This window comes from Callorhinchus milii, unplaced genomic scaffold, assembly GCF_018977255.1.
Source record: "Callorhinchus milii isolate IMCB2004 unplaced genomic scaffold, IMCB_Cmil_1.0 Scaffold20, whole genome shotgun sequence".
In the NCBI taxonomy this organism is placed as follows: domain Eukaryota; kingdom Metazoa; phylum Chordata; class Chondrichthyes; order Chimaeriformes; family Callorhinchidae; genus Callorhinchus; species Callorhinchus milii.
This window is the reverse complement of record NW_024704761.1, coordinates 1,663,064-1,689,824: the sequence shown is the minus strand read 5'-3', so window position 1 is coordinate 1,689,824 and position 26,761 is coordinate 1,663,064. Positions and strand designations below refer to the sequence as shown.

The 26,761-nt window shown below is 45.8% G+C and overlaps 1 protein-coding gene across 2 annotated transcripts in view; it reads left to right on the top strand.

Moving 5' to 3' along the window:
- spata20 (spermatogenesis associated 20) overlaps positions 1-25,903 on the top strand; it is a 64,524-nt gene extending 38,621 nt beyond the window's left edge. For both annotated transcript variants that reach the window (XM_007888814.2, XM_007888815.2), the window contains exons 15-16: positions 6,709-6,789; positions 25,506-25,903. In XM_007888814.2, the coding sequence (XP_007887005.2) occupies positions 6,709-6,789; positions 25,506-25,685 (261 nt within the window). In that variant the 3' untranslated portion in view covers positions 25,686-25,903. The remainder of the gene's footprint in view (positions 1-6,708; positions 6,790-25,505) is intronic.
- The last annotated feature ends 858 nt before the right edge of the window (positions 25,904-26,761 follow it).

Sequence of the window (26,761 nt, the reverse complement as noted above, 5' to 3'; positions counted from 1 at the left end):
AGGACAAATACAGTCACTCTGCTCCAAAAGGGACATGCTTTGATGTGATGAGGCGCTATATCAAATGCAAGACTGATGGTTAGTGCTGTAATCTGCTTTCTCCTGTGCTGGCCCTGGACTCTCTTGAGTCGCTTGCTGGCTGCCTTTGTCTGCCTCTTCCTAAAATGCAGGAACTCAAAGGGTAAGTGATCGAACCGTCAACTGCCTGGGATCAGGAGTCTCCCACTGCTTAACGGTGGGCAGGCGGGCACCTCCATGTGAAATGAAACTTATCGTGAATAATTTACTGCTGCAAAACTAAACTGCACTCAAAAAGAAGAACATTTCCAAAGCAAGTGTCAGCTCAGAGATCACGTTTCGGACACGGGTCAGACATTTGCCCGGCTCAGGCTTTTAATCCCATCACCTCATAAAATAGTGACATGTCTAGATCAATTGTGCATAACCACAAACTGTAACCTGGCATGAAAATACTGGCAATTTATACCCCGGACTTCACTGGAAAGCAAATTGGGAGGACTTCAGGACGTGCCTAAGTCACGAGGGAAGCAGTTGACGAAACACCGCAGACTTTTAAAGATGCAGCACTTGTTTTGGCTTTAACGACCTCGATAAGCATTTGATTTGCAATAGGATAGCAAGAGAAACCATCCACTCCCTCTCTGTTCAGTTCTGTCTGGAAATTTCAATAAACAAGAATAAGATCCCCGAGGAGACTGGAGAGAAAGTGACTGTCAATTAAAACACATCTTTAATTCCAGGGAAATCAGTCACAGATTTATACTAACTTGGAAAGGGTTTTTTCTTGTAACTTGAGAATGATGACCTCACGTTGCACAACCCATCTTAAGGTCAATTTTGTCATCTGGGCTGACATTAGATCTTGTGTTCCTGATTTCTAGTTTTCAAGCTGTTATTAACAATAATCATCCTTGCATTTGACATAGCGCCTTTCACATTGCGAGGACGTCTGAAAGCATTTCACAGATTATACTGTAAAGTGCAGTCAGTGAAAACAGCCTTGAGTTTCTGGCTTCTCCTCACCTGTCAGCTTTTTATCAGTGTCACCCACTTTCACATCTGGAATTCTATTCCCAGATTCCTTCACCTCACCCATCCTCTCCGCCTTCAACTCCTGCCTTAAGACCTGCCACTTCGGCCACTCCTACCTCCCCCCCACCCCACTCAGGCTCCCAGACAGCTGTGTGAAGCTCTTTGCGACGTCCTTCTGATGTGAAAGGCTGTAAATAAATATGAATTGTTGCTTCACCTCTGGACATGTAGTTAATTTTCACATTCCGCTGTGAAAGCTGTAGCCTGCGGCTGAATCATCAAGTCTTTGAATTATCTTTGAATCAGGCACCTGCCATTTGCCTTCATGGTTCTGTTGATAGAGACAGTTTAGTGCCAGAATTGAGTAAGGCATCAGTCATAAAAGCTTACTTGTTCAGTGAGTCCTCTCTCCTGTCATTGGCTACAACCGCAAAGCTACTGTTCAGCAGCAAAGTAATCATTGTCTGCCACTTCTTATCTGACGTTTCAAAACCATTTGACAACCCTAAAAAAATATTTCCTGTCTTTCAGTTTTTTTGGAAACTGCGACTGCAGTGAATGATAATACGCAGCAATGCAACCAATGTAGTCTAGAGGTAGAAAGTGCACGAAGGTTTCAAATAATAATAACAATGTCTGCATTTGATATAGTGTTTTATCACGTCATTGAGACATCTCAAAATGGTTCACAGGATTTACTGTACATCCTGTGTGGTGTCTTAGTTTCACTCACACTCACTCACACGCCAGTGGGCTATTCTCATCTCTGAGCTGTCCCCAGGCAGATCTCTGTAAAGATTACAAGGCGCTTCAGGTTTGTATGTTAGAGGGTGAAAGGAGGCTCCTCTCGGCACTTCAAAAAATATTCATTTTTTTTCTGGGCAGGGAATTCCATCCCTTTCGTATAGATTTAATGGTCTCGCCTCCAGACGTTGATCGATTAGTCGCAGTAGGTTGGGTTTAATCCCCGTGTGCTGTACCGTGAATTTGTCAGCTTCACTCAACCTTCCTTTCATTTTATGAGGATTCTGCTTCAGGACGCTCGCTTGCTCACTCACTCGCGGTAATCCCACCACATTTGATACAGAATCGAAAACATTTCTCCTGTGCTCAGATGCTATGTCTGGTTAACCCCACGAGGCCTGCAACAAGCCTTACATACAGTCTAGAGTGCGAGCTGTGTTCCTTTATCTCTCTCTCTCTCTTCCAGGTGTAATAATCCCCTAAAAAAAATGTGGTCACGACTGTGCGCAATTGGCTGCCGTGTTTCGCCCTCAAAATATACAGTTACTACACTTTACAGTATACTCTGTGAAACACTTTGAGACGTCAAGGCAGTGCTATATTAAATGCAAGGATTATTATTATTATAAATGCTTGTCCCAGAATTATACAGCGCAGAAGGAGGCCATTCGGCCGATCGTGTCTGTGCCAGCTCTTTGAAAAGAGCTTCCAAGTCAACCCCACTCTCCCGCGCTCTCCCCATAGCCCTGATCAACCCCACTCCCCATAGCCCTGATCAACCCCACTCCCCCGCTCTCTCCCCATAGCCCTGATCAACCCCACTCCCCCGCGCTCTCCCCATAGCCCTGATCAACCCCACTCCCCATAGCCCTGATCAACCCCACTCCCCCGCTCTCTCCCCATAGCCCTGATCAGCCCCACTCCCCCGCGCTCTCCCCATAGCCCTGCAAACTTGTCCTCCCCAAATAATTATCTACTTCTCTCTTAAAAGTTGTTATCGAATCGGCTTCCACCGGCCTTTCAAGCAATGTTCAATAATAATTTTAAAAATCCTTAAACTGACATGAAGGACTAAATGAATCAGGTTCTATTCGGGGATTCACAATGCTCTCATATAGATGTCCATTCGAGAGGCTTTCCTCTGCTTAATGGTAATGGCTTTGGCAGCAGTTGTTGATTTGCTGAGTGGGAGAGCCAAGTAGCTAAATGGATTAGCTGCTGGCAGCCTCAGGCCAGTTGATTTAGATTAGAAGATGCAGTGGGTGTGTGTGTCCCATTTCGTCTGTTGCTTTGCCTTTGTACTCATTTCTCCTCGAAGCACCAGAACTCACTGCTTAGCATCCCCGGAGCTCAGCCCTGCGCCGCTGTATTCTATGCGGGATTTCAGCTTCTACATCTTCCTTAAAACCTCCACTGTCCCGGCAACCACAGCTGTGTGAGGCACTCTCGGTTCCACATAACTTCAGTGTGACGTCAACTGATTTAACTCTGGGACGCCGCCCGGCGTGGAGGGCGCTATATAAATGCAAGTTGTTGTTGTTATAATAATCCTAAATCAATTCACTGAAGCAAATACCGTCTCAAAGCGTTTTACAGGATTTTTTGACGTAAAGTGGGGAGATTGTGTTTCTGTAGCAGATTGAGGCAGTCTATAATAATAATAATAATCCTTGCATTTGATCATTTACACCCAGCAATATCCCACAAACAGCCATGAAATGAATGAACAATTGAATCTGGGGGATTGTTGGCCAGGACACCGGGAGAGAGAGAAACTTCCTTCTCTTTTCAAACAGTGCCATGGGATCTTTAATGGCCAGCAGAGCAGACAGATGGGTCCTTGGTTTAACATCTTGCCCGAAGAACAGCACCTCTGACAATGCAATCAGCTCCCAGCACTGTATTGGAGTGTCAGCCTAGACTATGTGAGTTCAAATTCCCAATGTGGGATTCGAACCCACAGCCTTCCATCTCAGAAGCGAGAGTGCTACCGCTGAGCCAAACTGACACCTGAAACATAGCAATAACTTTCTAAACTGCTAACTTCTGAAAAGAAGGAGTCAGGGCTTTTGAGCCAATCTGTAATAAAATAGTATTCACGCTTTCCTTGCTTGCAAATCTCTCGTCATCCCGCAAACAAATTAATTGGCAAAGGAGCTCCCAAACTAGCCATGCTCAACCACATTTTTAAATATATCCCTTTTATGTTTTAATTGCAAGTTTTGTAATATGTTGTGGTAAACTGGGACATTTCTGATGAAGTTACGGTTCATTAAATATCATCTGGGAATACGGAGGAACACATTGCAGATTTGCCTTTAACCTTTATCCCACTGACAGATGTGAGCAGGTAAGATGAGTGCTTCACAACTGTTTGCAGTTTGTTCTCCTTCCCCAGCAATCCCCACCTTCCCTCCCACTGAAGTTAATAATAATAATAATAATCCTTGCATTTGATATCTCTCGGTGAGATGTCTCAAAGCCTTATCACCATCTTGAAGAGGCTGGTGGCTTCAAGCCCGTGGAGCGATGCAAGACTGGAATAGGCACAAAGGGTCGACCTCATCTCACGGGAATGATGGGGTGGGGGGAATGTCTTGAGTGAGACCAGTCATCAGGAGTGCCAACGGGCTTTCTAGTGAAATGTTAACGTGGCTTTGCTTCTGCCAATCATCCTGCTGTGTGCTCCCAGCATTAAAGCCATTTCTTTTTTGGCCCGTTCTGGAATTTTTGCTTAAGAGCCTTGGCCAACGATGGCCAAACAGCAGAACTGGAGCTTAGTTCCATGTTAAGACTTTGAGGTAACTCTGTCTAGCTGCTTGCTCAAGACAAGAAAGGCGTTTCAATAAACCTTTTTGCTCTTCTTAGAATATGAGCTGGATAAAAGCCAGACCACAGTGCAGCCCTGTGTACGTCTGAGAGAGCCTCGGAGACTGCAAATAGCCTGTTCACATAGCCTCTGCACGCACAGTGTGTCTTTAAAGGAAATCCCCAGGGCTCCTACATTTCCCTTTGATTTGCAGACGCTCCTCAGATATCTGGTCCTGGGCACAAAGTCATTTTTTTCTTATCGAGTTTATTGGCATTGTTTCTTGAAGAACACATTTCAAAGGGAATTTTTTTACATGAGTGATCTGATGTTAATTGGAAGATCAGTCGTGGCTTTTTCTCACTACACCAGGTCAGGCTCACGGAACCACGCAGCAGCCTGAATTGAATTGATTGTATATTTTGTCAGTATATTTTGACTGTATATTTTGCGGGCCAATGTAGCCTTTGACCAGAGCAGGATAAACCCTCAATATAAAAAGGGTCAGATTCTACGGACATTGTGCAAGCCAGAGTCAGCACACACACACACACACACACACACACTGTTGTCTGATCTGTTGCTGGTTGCTAATCCGGGTGAATTAGCTCCTAGTGTTGGAGAACGAGGGCTTTCCTTCTGCTTTGATCGCAGCCCATGTGTCGCTTTCATATTACATCCGCGCAGAAGTACTGAATCACTTTTTCTGACAGTTTCACAGTCCAGTGGATTTCACAGTCCAGCACTTTTCATCTGCACAGAGCTGAGATTTTACAGCTGTTGTCGGTGTCTGCGACAGGCTGATCCAACATTGATTTTGGCATTTCCAAGCAGTTTAGGAACATGTGCTTTCAGAGGTATTTTTTACACGCACATAGAAAGAACTCTGCTTTTAACGTCATCAGGAACCAGGGAATCAGAAATCGCTCTTGACTGCAATGAGAGGTATGAGATGTGCTCTCAGGTTATCTAACCCCAACTCGCTCTAAATCAGTGTCAGTGCTCACCGTCAATACCTCTCTGTCATCTTAGCTGAAGAAGTTAACATGGAAAAACAGTAATTTGGGGATTATTTGAGAAAGGATTTTACTCTCCCTAATTGTGGCCCTGACTGCTGCCTTGCTTGAGTTAAGCTACTCACTACCAAACATGATTTGAAGCTGCAATCATGTGTGGTCCAGTTCTGCACTCGAGAATTCCCTTGCACACACGGCTTGTCATCTACAAATACAGTCAGTACACTTTACAGAAAATCCTGTTCAAATGCTTTGAGATGTCCTGACAATGTGCGGTAACAGTTGCAAATGTTATTATCTGTTTAATTATATTTATTTACTCGTCTCGTGTGTGGACACTTGACAGTGCAATTAAGAATTTGTTGAGTTTGTGTTGAAAACCAACCGAGAAGCAGTGTGTCAGCCAGAAATTTCCCTGTGTGGATGCAATGCGACTCTCCCTGGAGGGACATAACCTAATGCAAGAGAGCATTAGTCACAGGTTGCCAAAACTTGGAAAGCCCAGAGTGTGTGTTGGGGTAACTGTTGGAGTCTGACCAGCTAAAACCACGCAGCTTGTCGTTGAGAGCACTGTCTGACAAGCTTCCTGCTGCTTGTCCAGCTAGGACCACCTTTAGGGCTTTGGCTTGTAGGGTTAGTGGGAGCTGAGTGAGGACAATCCTTGTCCACGGGGAGCCAAAGCTCTAATCCCCTGGCGGGTGAGGAATGGCTTTTGGATGGGGTTGTGGAGGCAGATGGCGGGGGGAATCTGTGGTGTCAGGAGGGGAGGGGAGAAAATTGGGTTAAACCAGGGAGAGGCTGTAAATAGTGTATTTGAGCTGTGTAAAACCCTGAGCAAATGTAAAAAAAAAACCTGATTATTTTGTGAAATGTTCTAATCACACCTGAGGGCTGAGGGAACCAGTGACGTGCTGTGATTGCTGTGGTCTGAGGAGATGCTCCACACGCTCGGAGACTCTGCCCCCGCATTGAAGGGCAATAAATAAATGCCAGTTGTTGTTGTTATTGTTGATACGGTGAAATACTCACTGTGCCCAGACTCGGCATTAACCCTTTGTGTTTCTGCCTCTCTCTCTCGGCCTGCAGGTTGTAATCCGCGGGGAGCTGGAGGCAGACGATACCCAGGAACTGATTCGATGCGTCAACTCTCACTATTCACCGAACAAGGTAGGACACAGACAGCAAGTCAGCTGCAGGACATGGGGAAACTGAAACAGGTTCAGTGTGTATGTGTATGTGTGTGTTTGTGGGGTGGGGGTGTGAGGGAGGAGGGTGTGGGGCGAGTGGGGGTTTGTAGGAGAGGAGTTCAGTACAGAGGTTCTCAGCTGGTCGAATGCCTCTCATCACCCGCCCCATGTTCAGATCACAGCTCTCAGCAGGCCACAAGAAGCTATAGCCCCTGTCTGGATCTGGTATGATTGTTTATCAGGGGATGGTTCACAGCTTAAACCCTCCCAACGCAAGAGGAACTAGCGTCGATCTGCTGCAGACTTGCTGTGTAGGCTTCCTGCTGGCCATAGTAGACCGCCGTGCCTTTGTTCGGGAAGATGCGATCACCTCTGGGATGTGTGACACGAGCCATGTGTTCAGGCCGGTTGTTACGTTGGGATCCTGGGAAGAGGTGGCGTTTAAAACGCCTGTTGTAAACGCTTCAGGCGAAGCGAGCGGTCAAACCACTAAGCTACAGGACTCCCTTTAATAATACAAACGCATTGTGAAATTGCTCTAAACTCGCAAGCACTGAGCAGATACAGATATCTGACCTGCCGATTTGTCAGTAATGGCTGCTCAGTGAAGCTTGTACAAATATCACAACAGCTCATTAATCAATGCAGCCCATTTCCTCCTAAGTCTTCGATCCGAAGCGACACAGACACACATTTATATCAAAATACATCTTGTCACGTTAGTAGGTTAAACAAATTATTTGATGGTTTAGGAACGGTTTGTGTCAGTCTCGGGCTTTCTTGCAAACATCCATACTTGAAAGGCTTGTTACGTAACCATATACAGGAAGGCTGTCTGTCACACCAGGAATCAGCATCGCAACACAAATGGATGTGGGGCACTGGTTACAAATAAATCATTTTAAAGCCTCTTTTGTTCTAAGTTGAACATAAATGGGGATTTCTGCTTGTTCTGCGCTGCTTTTGCACCTCCCTGTCCTGACCGAAAATCCTCCAGGTAAATCGGTCATTCACTTCCTGGCTGTTTAGAGGACAAAAAATAGCTGCTGTGTTGGCCTACAAAAACAGTTACTACACTTCACAGTAATCATTTCACAAAAAACACTTGTTTGACGTTATAAGCGCAAGAAGCATACAAACCCTTTCTTTACAAAATGAAGCCATAAGTCAGGTTGGAGAGATGATCAATGTATTGATCTCTTCATCTCCAGTCTGTTTCTTATCATTATTTACCATCGATCTCTTCCCCCCACCCCCAGCTCCCCAATAGCTATTGTTCCCTTGTGAGCGCAGACAGTGTGGACAGGCTGTCACACACACAGGGACTCATCTTCTTCTCAGTTCCTGAGACTGACTAAGGATGAGGTACAATGTTTAAATGTCCGGGAGCCTTTTAACATTGTTCAGGAATGTGCTGATCTGAACACTGTCCACTCCGCTGGCTCCAGCCTCCTGCTTGTCCCTCATCCCCTCCACCCCACCATCGGCGGCCGTGCTTTCAGCCACGACACCCCGAAGCTTTCCCTCATTTCCTCCGCCTCGCCTTCTGCTTCCCCATTTTCAGATCACGCCCCAAGACCTTCTTCTTTGGCTGCGCTTACAGTCACCTCCTCCCTCGCCCCGGCTCGGGGTCGAGCTCCGCCACTGTTAAGCGCTCCGGGACGCTGCCCTGCCGTGAAAGGGAGGGCTGTATCAATGCAAGTTGTTGTTGGTGGTGTTGTTCTTCTGTCACCATCTTGTGCGAAGTTATTGCAGCCAGAAGGAGCTGGCGTTATGCGTGTGCGCACGTGTGTGTGTGAATGTGTGCGTGTGCATGTGTGCGTGTGTGTATGAAGGCTGTGGTATGTGCCTGGTTGCCGTGGCGTCTCTTCCCTGTGTTTGGCTCCCCGGTGGGTGATACCCAACACTTATCATCAATCACTCGGCTCTGTCTTCATTAGGTTCGTGCGCTGACAGGTTACAGTATTGATGGCGGCCAATTCCGCAGCTGGATTCAGCAGCTTACATCAGCGAAGAGGTTACTGTGGAGCTCTGCGTGTGCGCGGCTGTCACAGGCTGCCCCAGACAGGGGCTCGGATCTGTCTCTCTTGTCAGGTTAGGTTGGGAAAGGCAGCTGGTCGGGTGTAATTAATGCCACGTTGATCGTACAGTGATTGAACCCTCGGAGTGGGTTTGAGACATTCCAACTGTTCTGGCGTTGATATTTGTCAAAAATATATAGATAGATTTCCATATTTTTTTTAGAAAAATACAAACTCGGGCTCTTTAGTCTTGATAGGAGACAACTCAGAGATTTTAAATGGAATTGAACAATCCTTTTGAGATGCCCCCAAGACAGTTGAAGAGGACCTTGGTTCACAGTTGTAAAGGGCAATTTTAAGCCCAGTTGCGAGGAGAGTAATTAAGAAATAATAATAATGGTAATAATAATAATAATAACAATCCTTGCATTTGATGCAGCGCCTCATCACGTCTTCGAGACGTCTCTAAGCGCTTCACATAGTACACTGTAAAGTGAACTGACTGGACATTTTGTGGGCGAAACGCGGCAGCCAATTGCGCACAGCAGTCTTCTTCGCTGAGGCTGCAAAGATTATTGTTAGTTACAGCGCGCTCTCTCTCTCTCTCTCTCTCTCTCTCTGAAGCCAAGAATGCGCCCAATGGCCGCGGGGCTGTATAAATCCATGCAATGCGAAATTCAAGTCATGAATATGGAAAAGTTGTACATGTGAAGGTTTGGCGAGACATGACTGCGTTTGTAGCAGATTTCGCTGTCAGATACACTGGTACTTATATCTTGTTAATAGTCAGCTCCAGCTTCCCCCGTTTCCTCGCATCTCACAGCCCCGCAGTTTGATCTGCAGAACATTCAAAGCCTGGAGAAATTCAGCGTTGCGTTACTTTAGGAAAGTAGTTCAGACACTCGGTGCTTGTAGCTGTAAACAAAGCGACGGTGTTTCAAGGCTCTAATCGAGGATATGGGTTGACGAGATTCAGTGCTAATGGAGGTCGTTGAGAGAATGAGACGTTGAGATTCTTTGAATTTTTATCTGCGGTACCACACTCAAGAGAACTAAATCCGAGTCGCGAAAGTACCTGGAAATCTCTATCCAGTTCCCAAAGGTAAATCAAGCAAACCTTTACACGATAATAATCCTTACATTTGATACAGCGCCTTATCACGCCTTCGAGACGTCTACCTCCCAGAGATACAACCGTTGGCTCTGCTCTGGCTTCTCCTGCCCCGCGGCAGGGGTTAATCTGGGGCGAAGAGAGAGTTTCCTTCCGCGCGCTTCCCCTCACGCTGGATCCCGGCTCTTGCCGTTCGTGCGATGGTGCAATCTGTCAGGCGGTTAATTAGGAGTGACAAGTTAATTACAGCAGCAATGGCTCCTCCCCACCACCACCACCACCCCCCCCCGCCAGCCTGTTGCCGAGCTCTGCTAATTACAGCCGCAGTGGGGGAGGAGGAGTGGGGTGGGGGGGATTGCACTTGATATAATAAACCAAAGTGCTGCCTGCCAAATCCCGAAACAACCTCGCAAGCTGTGTTAGGAAAGGTATCTTTTAACGTGACACATCTCTCACTCCAACGTGCCAAAGATGTACGTAAGGTTCACTTGTGGTGAAATCTGTCTCTCTAATCTTACCCCTTCCAATTTTTCCCTCACCCCCCCCCCCCCCTCCCACTCTGGAAAAAAAAGATCTGGCTTGTGCTTGTGTCTGGTTCTGAGGGAGCCGGTGGCTGCTCTGAGCCTGATCCTGTACAACGACAGCCTGCATTTACACAGCGACCCTAATTCGGGGCAGTGTCCCAGAGCGCTCGACAGTGATGGGGCATGACTCCCGAGCCAGGGGGAGAGGAGAGGTGACCGGAAGATGGGGAAGGAAGGGGCGAGGCGGAGGGATTGAGGAAGAGCGTTCCCAGAGTTTCAGGGCGCAGTGGCTGAAAGCGCAGCCCGTCTGCACCCACACTTCCTGAGAGAATTGTTGAGCCCCCACTTGCCAGTCCAGCCAAGATCAACAAAGCTCCTCAAGATCCAGGGAGTGAACCTGAGAGCAGCTGAGATTTGTGGCTCAGTGGCCAACACTCTTCCCAACCGACCCAACAGAGTGCTGGAGTTCTGCCTGCGAAATCTAAATGCGAATAGCAATGATTTGATAGCTGTCATGGGCATGTTCGAGTCATCCCAGTATTTTCTGCCTTTATCTCTTTACTTAAGCCTCTATCATCTTACTCCCCCACCCCTCTGCTCTCTCCCCTCTCCCCCCTTCCTCTTTCCCCCCTCTCCTCTATTGCTGCCTCCCTATTTCCCCTCTCTACTCTCCCCCACCTCTCCTCTCCACCTACTATTTTAATCCAATTATTTCTCAATATATTTACATTTTTGCCTGTTTCCTTTTTGTCCAGTACTGTTTGTACTTGCCCTGGCTTGGCACTGGCTGCCTGTCCCAATGTTCCAGGAGGAACAAAGTGAAATAAACACACTGAGGTTTATTCTCCCTTTCTTATGCAATTTCCCACTTATATATAATAAGCACATGTCGAAAGATCCACAACACAGAGCGAGCGAGAGAGCGAGCGAGTGAGCTCAGTGATGCCCAGTGTGGTTTTTGCCTTTGTGCAACGGCTGCTAAGACATTCCAGTGTTTTCTGAGAAGAAGCATTAACTCAGCATTCATTCCAGAAACTGTTGGGTTGAGGAAAGTCCAGAGCAATGCAGTAGAGTTTGGGGCTTGCAGTGAACGTGAGAGAGAGAGAGAGAGAGAGATTAGTGAGATTGTTAAACAGTTTGGGGGATTTCAATTGCTCTGTCTCGTGCTTTTTCTTTTTATGTGTATATTGTTTTGAACACTCACTCGCAGATACGACATTAAGCCAATTACAGTTTTGTAAACTGTTTACACATGCGGAATTTTGTGGGCTTGTTTTCATCCTCTACTTGGTTTTGCTTTGTTTAGGCTTGGAGTGCAGTTGGGGTGGGGGGTGGGAGTCGAGGAGGGAGGAGAAATAAAGAGAGGCCCAAAGGGAAAAGGGGCAGATGATCCCAATAAGGCATCAGTCTGTAATTATCTTCACCAGGCATTTGGTCAGCAATCCTTAATAATCCTTACATTTGATATAGCACCTTATCACTTCTATCAAGACATCTCAAAGAGCTTCACCGAAAATATACTGTAAAGTGGAGTGACTCTATATTTTGTGGGTGGAGCACGGCAGCCAATTACACACTGCGGTGTCCACAAACAGTCAAGGATTGAGTGACCAAATTATCATTATTTTATTGTTTTTTTAATGGATTATTACCCCCGGAAAGCGATCCGCCAATCGTCTAACAACCAAGTTCCTACTTACTGCTACGTAAACGGAGGCTTCAATCCTAAACCCAATTCCCTTTAGCACCACAGAAACTCATGTTTTCGCTCTTGTGTCTGTGCTGCCATTTTTGTGACTTGCTTCCTCTGGTGACAGTCTCTGGTGGGTGAAAGCTTAATCTGAGCGGGTCTAAAAGTAACAAGACCTGAACAAGAAATCTCCAGCGCTGTCCACGGTTTGAAGGTTCCCTCAGAACACCAATTACTAGCACAGCCCTTGATTGAGTTCTGTGGCTGACAGCCATTATTGATGCTGGAGCCCTTGGGCCTGACCAGAGTGCTGTCTGTCCCTGCTCTGCCTCACCAGTGACGTGCATCGGTGGTATTTGTCAATCTCACAGAAATAACAAAGACAATTTGGAGCGGGCAGGTGTAACGAGGGTTAGGGAGAAACAGGCTGCCACTGGCCTTTCGGATCCTGTGCCTGATTTAGCTTCATTTTTTTCCTGTAACGTGTTTATTTGGAGAGAGGGGAATGGATATTTTGGCATCTCAGTTGGTTCAGTCAGCTGTGCACCAGACTTTGTGAGTTTCAAATGCATTCTATTCACTCAGCCGTTTGCCCTTTCAAGGTAGATTAAAAAAACAAATTCTGTTTCAAATATGTGTACAGAGAGAGAAACGAGGGGGTTTCTCCCAACTCCCTGTTTAACAAACCTCCAGATTGGGTTCAGTTGCCTCTGCAACTTGGCTGTGTTTACCTACAAATACAGCCGGGTTCCTAATTACTGTGTTTCGCCCTGCCTGGGTCCTCTCGCTTGCAGAGCAAGCACCCTAACCACAACGCTATGGGTTACAGAGCCAGCACTACTCTCCATCAAAAGGAACTTGAAGGAATGGGTGTCACACCACCAAATGCTCTTCAATTACAGCCTCACATTTAAGAGCTTCTGTGCTGGAGGAGTATTTCCTTAACGCATCTCGTCAAAAAAAATATTCTTTCGACCTTGCTGTCCTTAAGGTGAGGTCAAATAGTTCCAGAAATTCCAAACGATGATTAATTAATGAAAAGTGTGAATTAATTAACTTGCACTGGGTTTGTGTTAAGGTCGCTGGCTTCTGCTCAACTGAATAATCCGGTTGCTTGTTATTAAACACTAATTCAGTAATCTTCTCATTACCAATCGCTTGAAACTGCAGTGCTCAGAATTATCTTTGCTAGAATCACAATTACACTTCGGGGAAAGGCCTGTGTTCAGCTTTCTCGCTGCTGTTGCAGTTTGTCTGTATCGTCACCCAATGGTCACTTCCAGCTCCTCGAGGTGTTGGCTTAATAATAATCATTTGGTCACTCAATCCACGACTGTTTGTGGGACGCTGCTGTGCGCAGTTGGCTTCTGAGTTTCGCCCACATGACATACAGTCAATTCACTTTACAGTATATTGTGTTAAGCACTTTGAGACGTCTCAAAGACGTGATAAGGCGCTGTGTCAAATGCGAGAATTATTATTATTATATCAATTGGACTTGATATAGCGCTTGTCAAATCAACAACATAAAGGGATAGACATTGTCAGCACAGAAAGTCATTTGCTCCATTTTGACTGTGAAAGAACAATCTGTTCAGTCATATTGACCTGCCTTCTCACCCCCTCCTCCCCCCTATAAATTACTGCTTTTGAGATATCTCTCTTGAAAGCCTCTATGAATTCTGCCTTATCCACAGCAGTCAGCAAAGCATTCCACATCCTTTGCATCAAAAGAAATTCCTCCCTTCGCTTTCTTGCTAATTATCTGGAATTGATGCATGGGAGAGACATGCACGTCATGCAGGAGGAAGAAGATGGTAACAGATGTGAGTGAGCCAATAAATATTCATTGGTTTGCTGAAGTGAATAATTTGGTTTGTTCCTCGTCAGAAACTGCAGTTAATAAATGAATCCCATGAGATGAAGACATTGGGGATGGGGGAAGGGGCTTGCAACGCAGGAATAGGAGGCCATTGAACCATTCAGCCAACCTGACCCACTGCATTGTTATACCATTACACCTATTTATACTTTAATCTCCTTTCTCTGCTCTTTCTCCAGATTCCTTAACACTGTTACTTCCCAAGTGTCTATGGCAGGTTTTCTATCATTCAAAAAGGCAGAGCTTGTTTCTGATAAGAACCATAGTTAACAGAGTGTCATGAAAGGAAGGGGAAGGGTGGGGGGGGGGGTAACAGTTAATTCTTAGAGCAAACAGAAGATGTCTTCATTGAAGTGGAAATAAAGAGAAGCTCTTTATGTTGCCTGCCTGCAGTTAGCATTAGAGCAACGACCTTCGGAGGAGACGTTAAACCGAGGTCGGGTTTGCCTGTTCGGATGGAAGTCAACAGAACCCTAGCACTGGCCAACAACGCCCCCCCCCCAAGTAAAATGAGTCATTTGTTTCATGGCTGTTGGTGGGACACTGCTGTGCGCAGTTGGCTACCGCGTTCGCCCACAATTACACAGTCACTACACTTTGCAGTATATCCTGTGAAGCGCTTTGGGATGTCCTACCCACATGAAAGGCACTTTGCTAAATACAAGGATATTAGTATTATTATTATAATTGTGATGTATATGAGCTCTCTTGCCTCTCACAGGCAGGGCTATCTTACGCTGACCGCTTTAAGATTAAGCTGGTGAGCTTGAAAGTTATGAGACAACAACAAGATTACATTTGTAGAGCGCCTTTCACGTCAGGAGGACGTCCCAAGGCGCTGGACAGTGTACAGCATTTCAGACCCGAGCTGGGGTCGGGGGGAGAAGGGAGGGAGGGGAAGGGGGGTGGCCGATGGCATGGTCGAAGAAGAAGTTGCTGTTGTTGTGATAGTGTAGGACCCACTGACTGGCTTTACTGCAGGTTCCAACGTCCACACAGTAGGAGGATATTGAGATGCGAGGCAGGGGATTGCTTGCAATAATGCGTCCGTGTGGCTCCTGGGTGAAGCAAACACACTGTGACAGCAAAATTACACAGCTCTGCGGGAGCCCCTGTTGTCTGCGTTCTATTTAGTGGAAACATAAGCAGTAAATGATGTGCTCCAGTCGCCCGCCAAGTGCTGCAGAGTATTAACATGTCACCAAGTAATGTGCCCACACACCCACCCTCCCTCCCTCCCTCCCTTCCATCCTCCCTCCCTCCCTCCCTCCGCTGCAAACTCATACACAGATGCGCTGTGATGGTCAGGCCATGGACTGTGTTACCTGCGATCCATTTGCACTCTTTACAGCGAAACACAACCTGTGCTCAAGGCTCCTGCAGATTCTTGGGGAGATGAGGTGTCGGAATAAGAATGCAAAAGTAATAGAGCTTCTAGACATCTCAAAGCGCTTCTTGTCCTTCCCTCACGAACAGTCGCTCCGGATGGAAACGCAGAGGGTGAGAGTTGAGGGCTTTAACCCTTCGCTTTATTCCACAAATAGAAGAAACAGCTGAGGAAACCCCTCTCAATTACTGCAAAGGGAATTGACTGTATATTTTGTGGGCGAAACGCGGCAGCCAATTGCCCACAGCAGTTAAACCCCAACATTCCTCTCCTTTAAATCACAGCTGAAGACCTTCCTCTTCGGCCGTGCTTACGGTCACCTCCCCCCTCCCCCGGCTCGGCATCAGGCTCCGCCACTGTTAAGGGCTGCGAGGCGCTGCCCTGAGTGAAGGGCGCTGTATGAATGCAAGTTGTTGTTGTTGATATGCAGAGTAACTGAACCCTTGGAAAGGCAGTGAAGAGGTTAATGGTTTCCGTTTGAAGCTCATTCACAGGAATTAGTGCATTTAATAAACTGTGGGAAACTGTGGGGCTCTATAACACAGACAGCATTGGGCTCACATTACTGGGTACACTTGTGTAGAGGCAGATATCCTATCAGGAATCTCTCCGAGATGAAGGCTCGAGTGTGCCAAGGGCTTGTCCTTATCCCCCAGTGATTTGTTTCCGTGGGAACTGGAAATAAAGGCAGGAATCCCAAGCGAGAGCAGACCAGCTCCTGTCCCTTTGTGACGCAGGGCTGTGTGTTACAGCGAGAGCGAGTGTCAGGGGAAGTCAGATAGCACAAAGCTAAGTGCCTGGCTCGATGCCACAAAGTCAAGTGGAGGCTAAATCATCATCGGATTCCAGCATCTTCAAACACCGTGGCCGGGCTCATTCCCACAATTTCCTTCCTTCTTGTTCTTCCCTCACAAACAGTCGCTCCAAATGGAAACGTAGAGGATGGGAGTTGTGGACTTTAACCCTTTAAGCCCTTCGGTTCCCACACTGATAGGTTCTTCAAGTATATACAGTATCAAGTGTATACAGTAGGTACACATTCACTCCCTCCTTTTACCATCTGTTTGTGGGACACTGCCATGTGCTATTGGCTGCTTTGTTTCGCCCATACACAAAACACAGCTTTACAGTGTGTCCTGTGAAGTCCTTTGATAAGGCGCTACATCAAATGCAAGATTATTATTATTATCTGGATGTTTTTAGGTGCACTGCTGCTTCCCCAGCGGGGAAACAAATGCTTGTCGCGGAATCTGGGAGCCTGGAGTATTCCAGAAGTCCAACATCTGGAGAATGTCCCCGAGCAGACAGCAGGGCTGTTAAATAAGAATGTAAGGCGAAAGAAGATCAAGGTCCAACTAGTTTGCCTTCCACCATCCCGGCTGGATGTTGTGTCCCAACCTATACACTGAAATCTATCTCATTTGTTCTTGAAACAAACAACATTTTCTGTTTCCACCGTCTGTCTCCCCAGGGAGCCTGTTCTGTACAGTTGCTACTCGCTCCGCAGTTTTGTTCTGAATTTATCCCCTTCAATCGTAGGCTGTGTCCTCTGGTTCCACTGTTCAGTACAAGATGAAACAGCTTATCCTGGTCTACATGATCTATTCCCTTCAGAATCTTAAAGACCGTAATCATAAATGACCATGGAACAACCTCAAGTGCCTCGTTTGGAACCTAACTCCTCTCCCGGCATTCCTTGTGTTTCTTGTTCCCTATTCCCTTGTGATAGCTGTTCCTGAGAAGAAAGGGATCATTAACCTGACATTCTTACCCAATGAAAATGTATTCTGACAGCCATAAGCGTTTAGTATCCAGCTGTAATGCCCATATGAATATTTAGACGTCTTGATTAGCAGAAATTAACGTTTCCTCCAGTGTGTGAGTTAAGGACAGGCAGTGTTTGCAAAACGTTACTGACAGCAGCTGAAAACCCAGTGACTGGAGTCAGAGTCAGAAATGGCTCTCGGCATCTCAGTGTTTGAATAGATTCTGTGCCTATTATTTACCTGATTAAAAGGCTGTATGATGCTGCCTTCACCCAACTTTCAACCAATATTCTATATACTTTCCAGTCGGAGTCAGTGAATAGCGATCAGGAACAAGGTCTCTGGATTGATCTCTCTCTCTCTCCCTCCTTCTCTGCCCACCTCCCCTTCTTTCTCTCTTTCTCTTTTCCTTCCATCCTTTCTTTCCCTCCCCTCAGCATAAAGAAATACACTGTGCTTTTCTCCTGAAATTGTCCTTCACAACCTTGACCCTAAGCTGCCTTGTGTTTAGAGTTAGAGTATCTCAATCCATATCTGACCCTGAACAGTAATTCCCTCAGTGTTTCACCATCCTTCCACTTGTTGTTGTGAACTTTATTGGAGGTGACACCCCTCGCCAACAACAACAACTTGACCTCTATCGGGCCCTTCTCACAGCATCGTGTCTCGTGGCTCTGTTATTATTAATTATGTGGACCCCAAAACACTGTGTTATAACAAGATGGAACTGCAGCACTGCCAGCGGGTGATACAGTATAGACTGGACAGGGAGGTGGAAGTATGAAGAGTTGGAGTGTAATGAAGGGATTCACACAGATCGTGCCATAAACAAGGATTAAGCCTGAAGCTTCTGTCAGACAGCAGGTTGAGCTAAAATAAAAGCTCAAATTGGATAAAAGAGAGAATCCACATACATTGTTTTCACGTCCTCCAATATGATTTATAATGGGCATCTGGTTGTACAGGGGATTCTTCCTGAAAACTACAGAGGCTTTATTCCATAAATAGAAAAACATCTTTACCAGCTGAGGAAACGTCTCTCAATTACTTTGGTTTCTGGCAGTCGAGCTTAGCTCTGAACTGTGTCTTAGATCCGCCCAATAAAAACAGTATGGAAATAATAATAATAATAATAAAAACAGTATGGAAACTGTGTTGCCTACACTTTAACTAATTGGGGTGCCATCGGCAGTGCCCAGGCTGAGATCAGCGAATGTCTGAGACTATATAACTAAGTTTCCACACGAGGCAGTTACCTTGAGAACTGAGCCTCTCTCACAGATACTGAACACCTCCCTCTCTGATCCCAACTCACAACTCGGGTGCAAACCCCTCATTGTCCTCCCGACATGAAAGGCTCTGGGTAAATGCAATTTTGTTGGTGGTGTTATTGTTGAGCCGCTGTTAGCAGAACTCTGATATATATTCACAAATTGAACTTTTGAAGAAGAGAACTTTCAGCGCAAAGAATATTTAAGCATTTGTTATGTGCACGGAAACCAGGAGTAAATACTGCAAGCGGCTGCATCCTGATAGTCGCTTGACATGTTGTGTCCCAAACTATACACAGTATCCCCAGATATTATTTTGCTGTCTGTCTGTCTGTCTGTCTAACTAATTTGTTCTTGAAACAAACAACACTTTCTGCTTCCACCGTCTGTCTCACTAGGGAGACTGTTCCATAAGATTACTACTCTGAAGGAATTTCCGGCCTCATGTTTGCTTCGTAGCCTGTAAGAGACCATTTGCCCCAGCGCCAAGCTAGACAAAGTGGCAGTTTCTCTGAGATGAGATTACGCAGAAGGGTATAAGATAAAGCAGACTTGATCCACTTCCTCCAGGGACAGATTCTAACAACAGCTGGGAAAATGAATAACTCTTACGCATATAGCATGTTAGAGAAATCAGCTGCCACAGTGGAAGATAAGAGAGAGAGGGACTGCTGTTTAATCGGATGTCAGTCTCTTATGCATTATCTTCCTGGCAAGCCAACGGGTCTTTAAGGATTCAGTGACTGGCATCAGGAGAAATGTGGGCTGTATCTTGGTGCCTGTTAGTGAGTGGGAATCCTATATTGTAGCGTAGTGGTTAGAGCACACGCCTTGCAAGTGAGAGGACCTGGCTTGGATTCCCGGGCAGGCAGGGAGAAACGTTAGGAAAGGTTCCTTACTACACACGCCTCTGTTTAGCTAGCAGTAAGTAGGAACCCGGTAGTTAGTCCATTGGCAGGTCGCTTTTCCTGGGGTAATAGTCCCTTCAAAAAATGTAAAATTATAATAATAATTTGGTCACTCAAATCCATGACTTTGTGGGACGCTGCTGTGCACAATTGGCGGCTGCTTTTGCCCACACCATATACAGTCAGTTCACTTTAGAGTATATTCTCTGATGTGCTTTGAGACGTCTCGAAGACGTGATAAGACACTATATCAAAGGCATGGATTATCATTATTGTATTTTTTCATCCACATTTGAAAACTTGCAACTCAATCATTTTATAATCTTCATTGTGGAAGTCTGTATGTTTTCTTTGTGATTTATGAATGTCTTATGTTGGGTGTTTTCAATTAAAACTATGGAGCTGTCTTCTTGCAAGAGAGGATACATACTAACTCTGTGTAATTAGAATTATAATGACTTGTCAGAATTCAAACAGATATCATTAATAATTGAGGTTGAGGGGCTTTCTTTAGGTAATAAATCCACATTAATGTTGTGCCTAATAAAATATTACGTCCGGGAGTATTAAACTTTTTATTAAAAGTAGTAATTCAATTATCAGTTTCAATAAATATTTTACTCCATCATTTCATGTGATGGATTTCATTGCTGTCAATGCGAATTTTGGCTAAAAACCCAAAGCTATTTATTATTCTATATGATACAAGTGACATTCCAGCCAGAAATTGTGAAACTGAATTTAATAATATAATAACAAATAATAATAATCTTTGCAATAAAAATAGCGCGTTTCAAGTGCGGGAGGAATTGCTTCGCAGAATTTTACTGTAAAGTGGAGTGACTGTGTATTTTGTAGTCAAGCACAGTAGCCAATTTGCACACAAAAACAGCCATGAAGGGAATGACCAATTTTATCTTGAGGATTGTCGGCCAGGACAACCGGGAGAGTTTCAAACAGTTGTCGTGCAATCTTTAATATCCACCTGATCAGGCAGATGGACCTCGGTTTAATGTCTCATCCAAAGCCCCGCAACTCCAACAACAGAGCACTCTCACCGCCCTGCACTGGAGTCTCAATCAGACTGTGTGACTGTTTGAGCTCAAAAGTTCGACGTGGGAGGCCCAGAATCTTCTGATTCAGAGGCGAGAGTGCTACAGACTGAGCCAGGCTGACACCTAAAGTGCAATGACGTAAGTATTTGTGTAGGCGATAATGTACAGGTGCCTTGAGGCTCCTGGAGAGTTACTTGGTCCTTGGTAGAAAATTGTAGGTTCTTTCACTGCTGGAGGTTGTGCAAAATATCAGTGACAAAGAATAACAGATCATTTTGTCAGCTCTTCGTTTCCTGTTTTTGCCCCCTCGTTCCTGCTCTTCCCTCTCCCTTCACTTTGCATCATTCAGATAGGGACAAGTGATTCACTTTCCAGCCAATTCTTTTGCTATAGCAGTTATATATAACTTCCTGCTCTCTAAGGTATATGGCTCTAGCCTCTCCTCATAGATAACCCCCCTTCAGCAGCTGTGTTATCAGTCTAGTGCACTAAGGCTGGATATCCAACTTCATTGATTTACACAGTGCAAGGGACAGAAGTCTTGTGTCAATAGAAAACAAGTTTGTTACCCAGGAAAAGAGTTTAGTTCTTTGGATGTGAAAAGTCCATTGAGTGTTCCTGACTGGAGGGCCCATCTGCCAAGGAACATTGTAGCTCAACTCTCTCTGCCTGTGAATAGAGGTTCCTCAGAGGCCACCTGTAAGGCAGTGGTCTGAAGCTATGCTTGAGCTTCTACTGAGTTTAATTGCCTTGAGTTGACATTTCAGAGTGACAAGTGCTCGGGTTCTCAAAGCTATACTGAAGATACAAGTGCTCAGCAAGCTCTCCCAGTATCCTGACGTGTGGGTGACATTTTCTTCAATTCAAAGTCCCGACCGAAAGTCCCCACCAAGTCAGTTTCATTATTTTCTGACCTGGTGGCATTCAGTCTATTTTAATGCTTTTATCTGACATCAATCTTCCAATTAAATATTGCTCAGAATGAGCAAACCTCAGAACCCTACAGCTGAGCGAAGGAGGGGTAGTGTAACCGGGCAGTGTGTGCTTAGTGGAGTCGTGTCCGCGGGCGGGAAGGTGGCAATGGCTAACTTATACTTTGAAATCAGTGCTGTAGTTTGGGGATCAGCCTGGCTCGCTTAGGAGCACTCTCACCTCGGAGTCAGAAGGATGCAAGTACAAGGCCTGCCTGGGGATGTTTTGCGGTCATTGTCCACACTCACACTCTAACGCAGTGCTGGGGCAATGTTGGAGGTGCCGACTTTTGGCTGAGATGTTACACCGATGTCCCGTCTGCCTGTTCAGGTGGATGTTAAAGATGTCAGGAAATTAACTCGAAAAATGAAAGAATGATATTTCTCCCGATGTCATGCTCCAGAATATATATATCTTTGGAGCCCTGTAGCGCAGTAGTTAGAGCACTCGCCTCGCAAGCATAAGGACCTGGGTTTGATTCCCGGGCAGGGCGAAACCTTAGGCAAGTTTCCTTACTCCACACACAGCTCTGTTTATCCCGTAGTAAGTAGGAACCCAGTTGTTAGTCGATTCCCGGGCAGGGTCACTCAATCCATGACTGTTTGCGGGACACTGCTGTGCGTTAACTTGCATCTCCCCGATCCTGAGCAAAGTGGGTGGGAAATACTCGTGAAAAACCTCCATCTGCCAAGAGTCAGCAAATGCTTTCAATGAGCAGCCTGACCCCAGTGTTTAATGGGAGCAAGAGTCTGTTATGAACGGATTACTCTTAACAAACATCACTGAATTGCCAAATGTGAATTGCAGATTCCTGTTATTACGGCTAATCACCCTTCACTTTACAACACTTCAATTACGGAATTCGATTCCAATTAGCATCAAATTAATTTCTAAATTTGCACATTTTATGGCGATGTCTGTTTCTGCAGGAAAAACGTTAAGTCTGGCTGTTTAATCTGTGCAAACGCTTTGAGTAGCTGCCTTTACCTCGCAGTGGGAGAGATTTTATACAAGCGTTTGCCAGCCTGTATCTTTTTGGGGCCAACCGGGTGGCTGACACCTGTGGAAACCCATCACCGTGTTTTAAGAGTCTCCGAACCAAGCTGAGAATTCCCTGCCTCCCACCTACACATGGAAATCCCAGAGTTAGATTGTCGCAATGGAATGCACTCTCTCTCTCTCTCTCGCTCTCCCTGGAGGGACACAGGCAGTTTACCGAATTCCAGAGAGTATGAGGCGCAGGTTGGCAAGAGCCAGGGCTTCGGGGAGCCCAGAGTGTGCGTTGGGGTAAGAGGTAGAGACTAAGGCGAGTGCTCTAACCAACACACTACAGGAATCCACATGAGCTCGCTCACTCACTCACTCACTCACTCACTCACTCACTCACTCACTCACTCACTCACTCACTCACACACACACTCACTCAGCCGCTGGAGCTCAGGACACTATAGGTAAATGTACATTGCCACTTACTGTAGCAGTCACAATAGGATGCAGTTGCAGCTGTATTCTTGCTGACAGTGAGTGAAGTTGTTACTTGAATTGTGTGCAGGGCAGGTTATGTAATAGTGCCTGACAGCAACCTTGAAAGCAATCACAGGACTGACAGCACAAGCAGCTCATTGCAGCTCCCCGTGCCATGGCTAGGATTCAGCCTATCAAGCCTGTGCCACCAGGTTTTTAGATCTTGGCATATCTTTGAATCTCACTGCCTCGACCTTTACCAAACACAGCTCCCACGGCCTCCCTCGTGGCTTCTGACTTCCAAACGACTGGTGGATGGTAACTCTGACCGTCAGTCAGCGTCTCATTTGTATCGAAAACTCTTCTCTTAGAATCTTAAACCTGAATTTACTCTTCCTTCACCCCCACTTACCCCCGACCCATTCTCTCCTGAAAATGCTTCCTCCTTCAACCCTCCAGATGCCTCAAAACTCTTCATAACCTTGAAGACTTCCATCAGGCTTATCCCTCAACAACAACAACTTGCATTTCTATAGCGCCCCTCAGACAGGGTAGCGTCCCAGAGCTGGGGGAGGGGACCTTAGGCACGGTCGAAGAGGAAGGTTTTCAAGCTTGATCTGAAAATGAGGAAGGAAGGAAAGGGAGCAAGGCAACAGCAGCTCACAACAGATCTCAAGCAGCAGGTCCTCAGATGGGATGTGACACTGACATTTTCACAGATCAAAGGATGCCGTAGCTGAGTGAGGCTTGGCAGTGACTTGATGTGACAGACACATGTATAACCCAGCATGGTTCTGGACAAAGAAAAGTCTCCATTTAACCCGTGCAGGTCTGACTGAAACAAAGACTCAAGCCTCCGGACTCGAACAATGCTAGAAGGTTTACAGCACAAAATTAGGCACAGCGCTATCTGATCCCGTTGCCCTAATCCCGGTTGTTAGTCGATTGGCTGATCGCTTTTCTGGGAGTAATAATCCCTTCAAATAAATAAACAATAATAATTTGGTCACTCAATCCATGACTGTTTGTGGGACACTGCTGTTCGCAATTGGCTGCTGTGTTTCCCCAACAAAATATACAGTATATTCTGTGCAGAACTTTGAGACGTCTCGAAGTCCTGGTAATATCAAATTCAAGGATTATTATAATTATTATATCTGTCTGCCTGTCCGTGCGTCCGTTGGTGGATGAAATTCCGTTCCCAGGATGTCAATATCAGGCATCAAAGCTCACCAAGCGAAGGGAGACAGCTAAGCACAGTCCCAATTGCCTCCCATGTTCTCTGTATCACTGATAGCAAGCTCTCTCTGCTTTTAAGATGTCTTTATCAGCTCCCAATGGCGATAGAGGGTGAGGACCCACAGCAAACACTTTTATTCTGGGCACTTTTCAAGCCCTCCACCGCCACCCCCACCGTCTATTCAGCTGTACGTCAAGTGGTGCAGATCAGAAAGGAATTTTCCTGTTGATTTGGATTAATCTGTTTGCTATTTCTAGTCGGCTGCGACTCTCTCTCAACCCTGTCCGGTCTGTCCTGTCTTCTGCCTCTCCGAAGCAGTCGATGGCACTGAAGTACTTACCTGATAAGCAAATGTTTCTCTTAAGTGGCTGGAAATTGAAAATGGAGCAGAACCATCTGCAGTGTCTCCAGCGGCTTCTCTGATGATCTCCTGGGCACCTAACCCTCCACTGTACAGCACTCCAAGAGGTTATCTTGTACGAAGGGAAGCTGTATAAATGCAAATTCGGGCTGTTGATTGATCAAGTTAGCCCAACACTAGAGGCAGCCAACCTCCGCTACACTGTCATGCCAACAGCCCTGTCTGTCTCTTCCAGTTATTGGAACTGCAGCCGGTCCCATTTATTGTAAGATTCCGACTGTTCACTTGATGGTTTTTCACTGAAAACCATTGTGATTTTGTTCGACCGAAAACCATTTCTTAAATTGCATCTTGGGCCTGTGTCATTGTAGGTTTCAGTTGAGATGGTTCAATTATTCTGACGTCACTCAGGGAATCTGTTACCGCAGTAACATTCTCTCTCCCCTCTCTCGCTCTCTCTCTCACTTTCTTTCCCCTTTTTACTCTCTCTTTCTTCATCTCTCCCTTTTTCTCCATCTCCTAAACCTCTCTGACTTTCCCTCTCCCTCTCTCCCCCCTTCCATCTCTCACTCTCTGTCTGTCTCTCTCCATTTCCTCCTCTCGATATCCCTCTCTTTCTCCCCCTCTCGCTCTCCCTCCTTCTCTCTCGCCTTCTCCACCTCCCTCTCTCCCGGTTGTTAGTCGATTGGCGGATCGCTTTCTGGGGGTAAGAAAAAATAATAATAATAATAATGTGGTCACTCGAATCACGACTATTTGTGGGACACCGCTGTTTGCAATTGGTTGCCCACAAAATATGGTGCAGTAAATCCACTTCACAATATAATCTGTGAAGTGCTTTGAGACATCTCAACTATATGATAAGGAGCTATATCAAATGCGAGGATTATTATTCATTAATATATTATTATGGCCTTGTTTTCTGGATGGGGATTGGGAGCTGGAAGGTGACTGAGGTCGGAGTGAGTTTTGGTGTGTCTGTCTGTGCTCAGTACCAGCTGATGCTCATCAGTAAGTAACAAAGTTCTCCATTTTCTGCTCTAGATTTTGCTGTTGGCTGACGGAAACCACCAGAGCTTCTTGTACAAGACTCTCCCCTTCCTGTCCGCGTTACAGATGAAAGGCGACAAAGCCACAGCCTACCTGTGCCAAGATCACACCTGCTCACTGCCAGTCACCTCAGCAGAAGAGCTCCAGTCGCTTATCATTAAATCAGATAAATGAAAGAGATGTGATGTCGGGTGGAACTGAGCGTCCCCTGTAACCTGCCCCAGAGCCTCCCTGCTTCTCTGCTCCTCTGCTTTGTTGGCCTTTCAAGTGGGGTCTCCTTGGAAGTGGGAATCGAGCCAGCCCTCTGTGGCGGTCTCCAGTCCAGTTCCTGAGCCTGGCTGTTCCGCAGTATTCCGGGGCACTCACTGCTGATGACGGCACAGCCCGGCCTGGCTCATCGGCAGGACCAAAAAATAAATAAGTTGGACTCCAACTACGCAGTCACTACACTTTTTCAGTATATCCTATGAAGCATTTTGAAATCATCTAACAGCACAGTCCAGGGTTACAAGCAGCCAATTCAAGGAAATTATGGATGGCTAATAATAATAGCGGCTTATCACGTTGTTGAGACGTCTCAAAGCTCCTCACAGAATATGCCGTAAATTGAATTGACTATATTTTGTGGGGAAAACGCAGCAGCCAATTGAGCATGGATTGAGTGATCATATTATTTAGGAGGAGGGATTATTACCCGCGGAAAGGGATCCGCCAATCAGCTAACAACCAGGTTCCTACTTACAGCTAGGTAAACAGACAAGTGTGCAGTAAGGAAACTTGCCTGAGGTTTCACCCTGCCCGGGAATCAAACCCAGTCCTCTCGCTTGCGAGGCCAATGATATAACCAATATGCTACAGGACTAATATCCCCTCCAATAAAATCTGTTAATTTCGATGTACATTTGATAGAGGAATTAAAATAGAATCTGGATGCATATCCTTTATTTGCTGACTTATTGAAAAGCTTGTTAGAACTTACTGCTGTGAGGGAAGCTGGATCTCATATAATCCAGGCGACTGTTGAGAAACACAGAACTCATTTCAAAAGAATCAGACTTTTCTAGAACTACAATGAAATTGGAATTTTATGGCTGGCTTAGGTAACGTATTTATTCAACTTCCTGTGCACTGTTAATGAACTCGGAGGTAATTAAAGATTAATGGACATTATTTCTCCATTATGACTTAAGTCAATTATTAATTTTAATTATCTTTCTGGTAACTCAAAGTTGGGGTTTGGGCGACTGCTG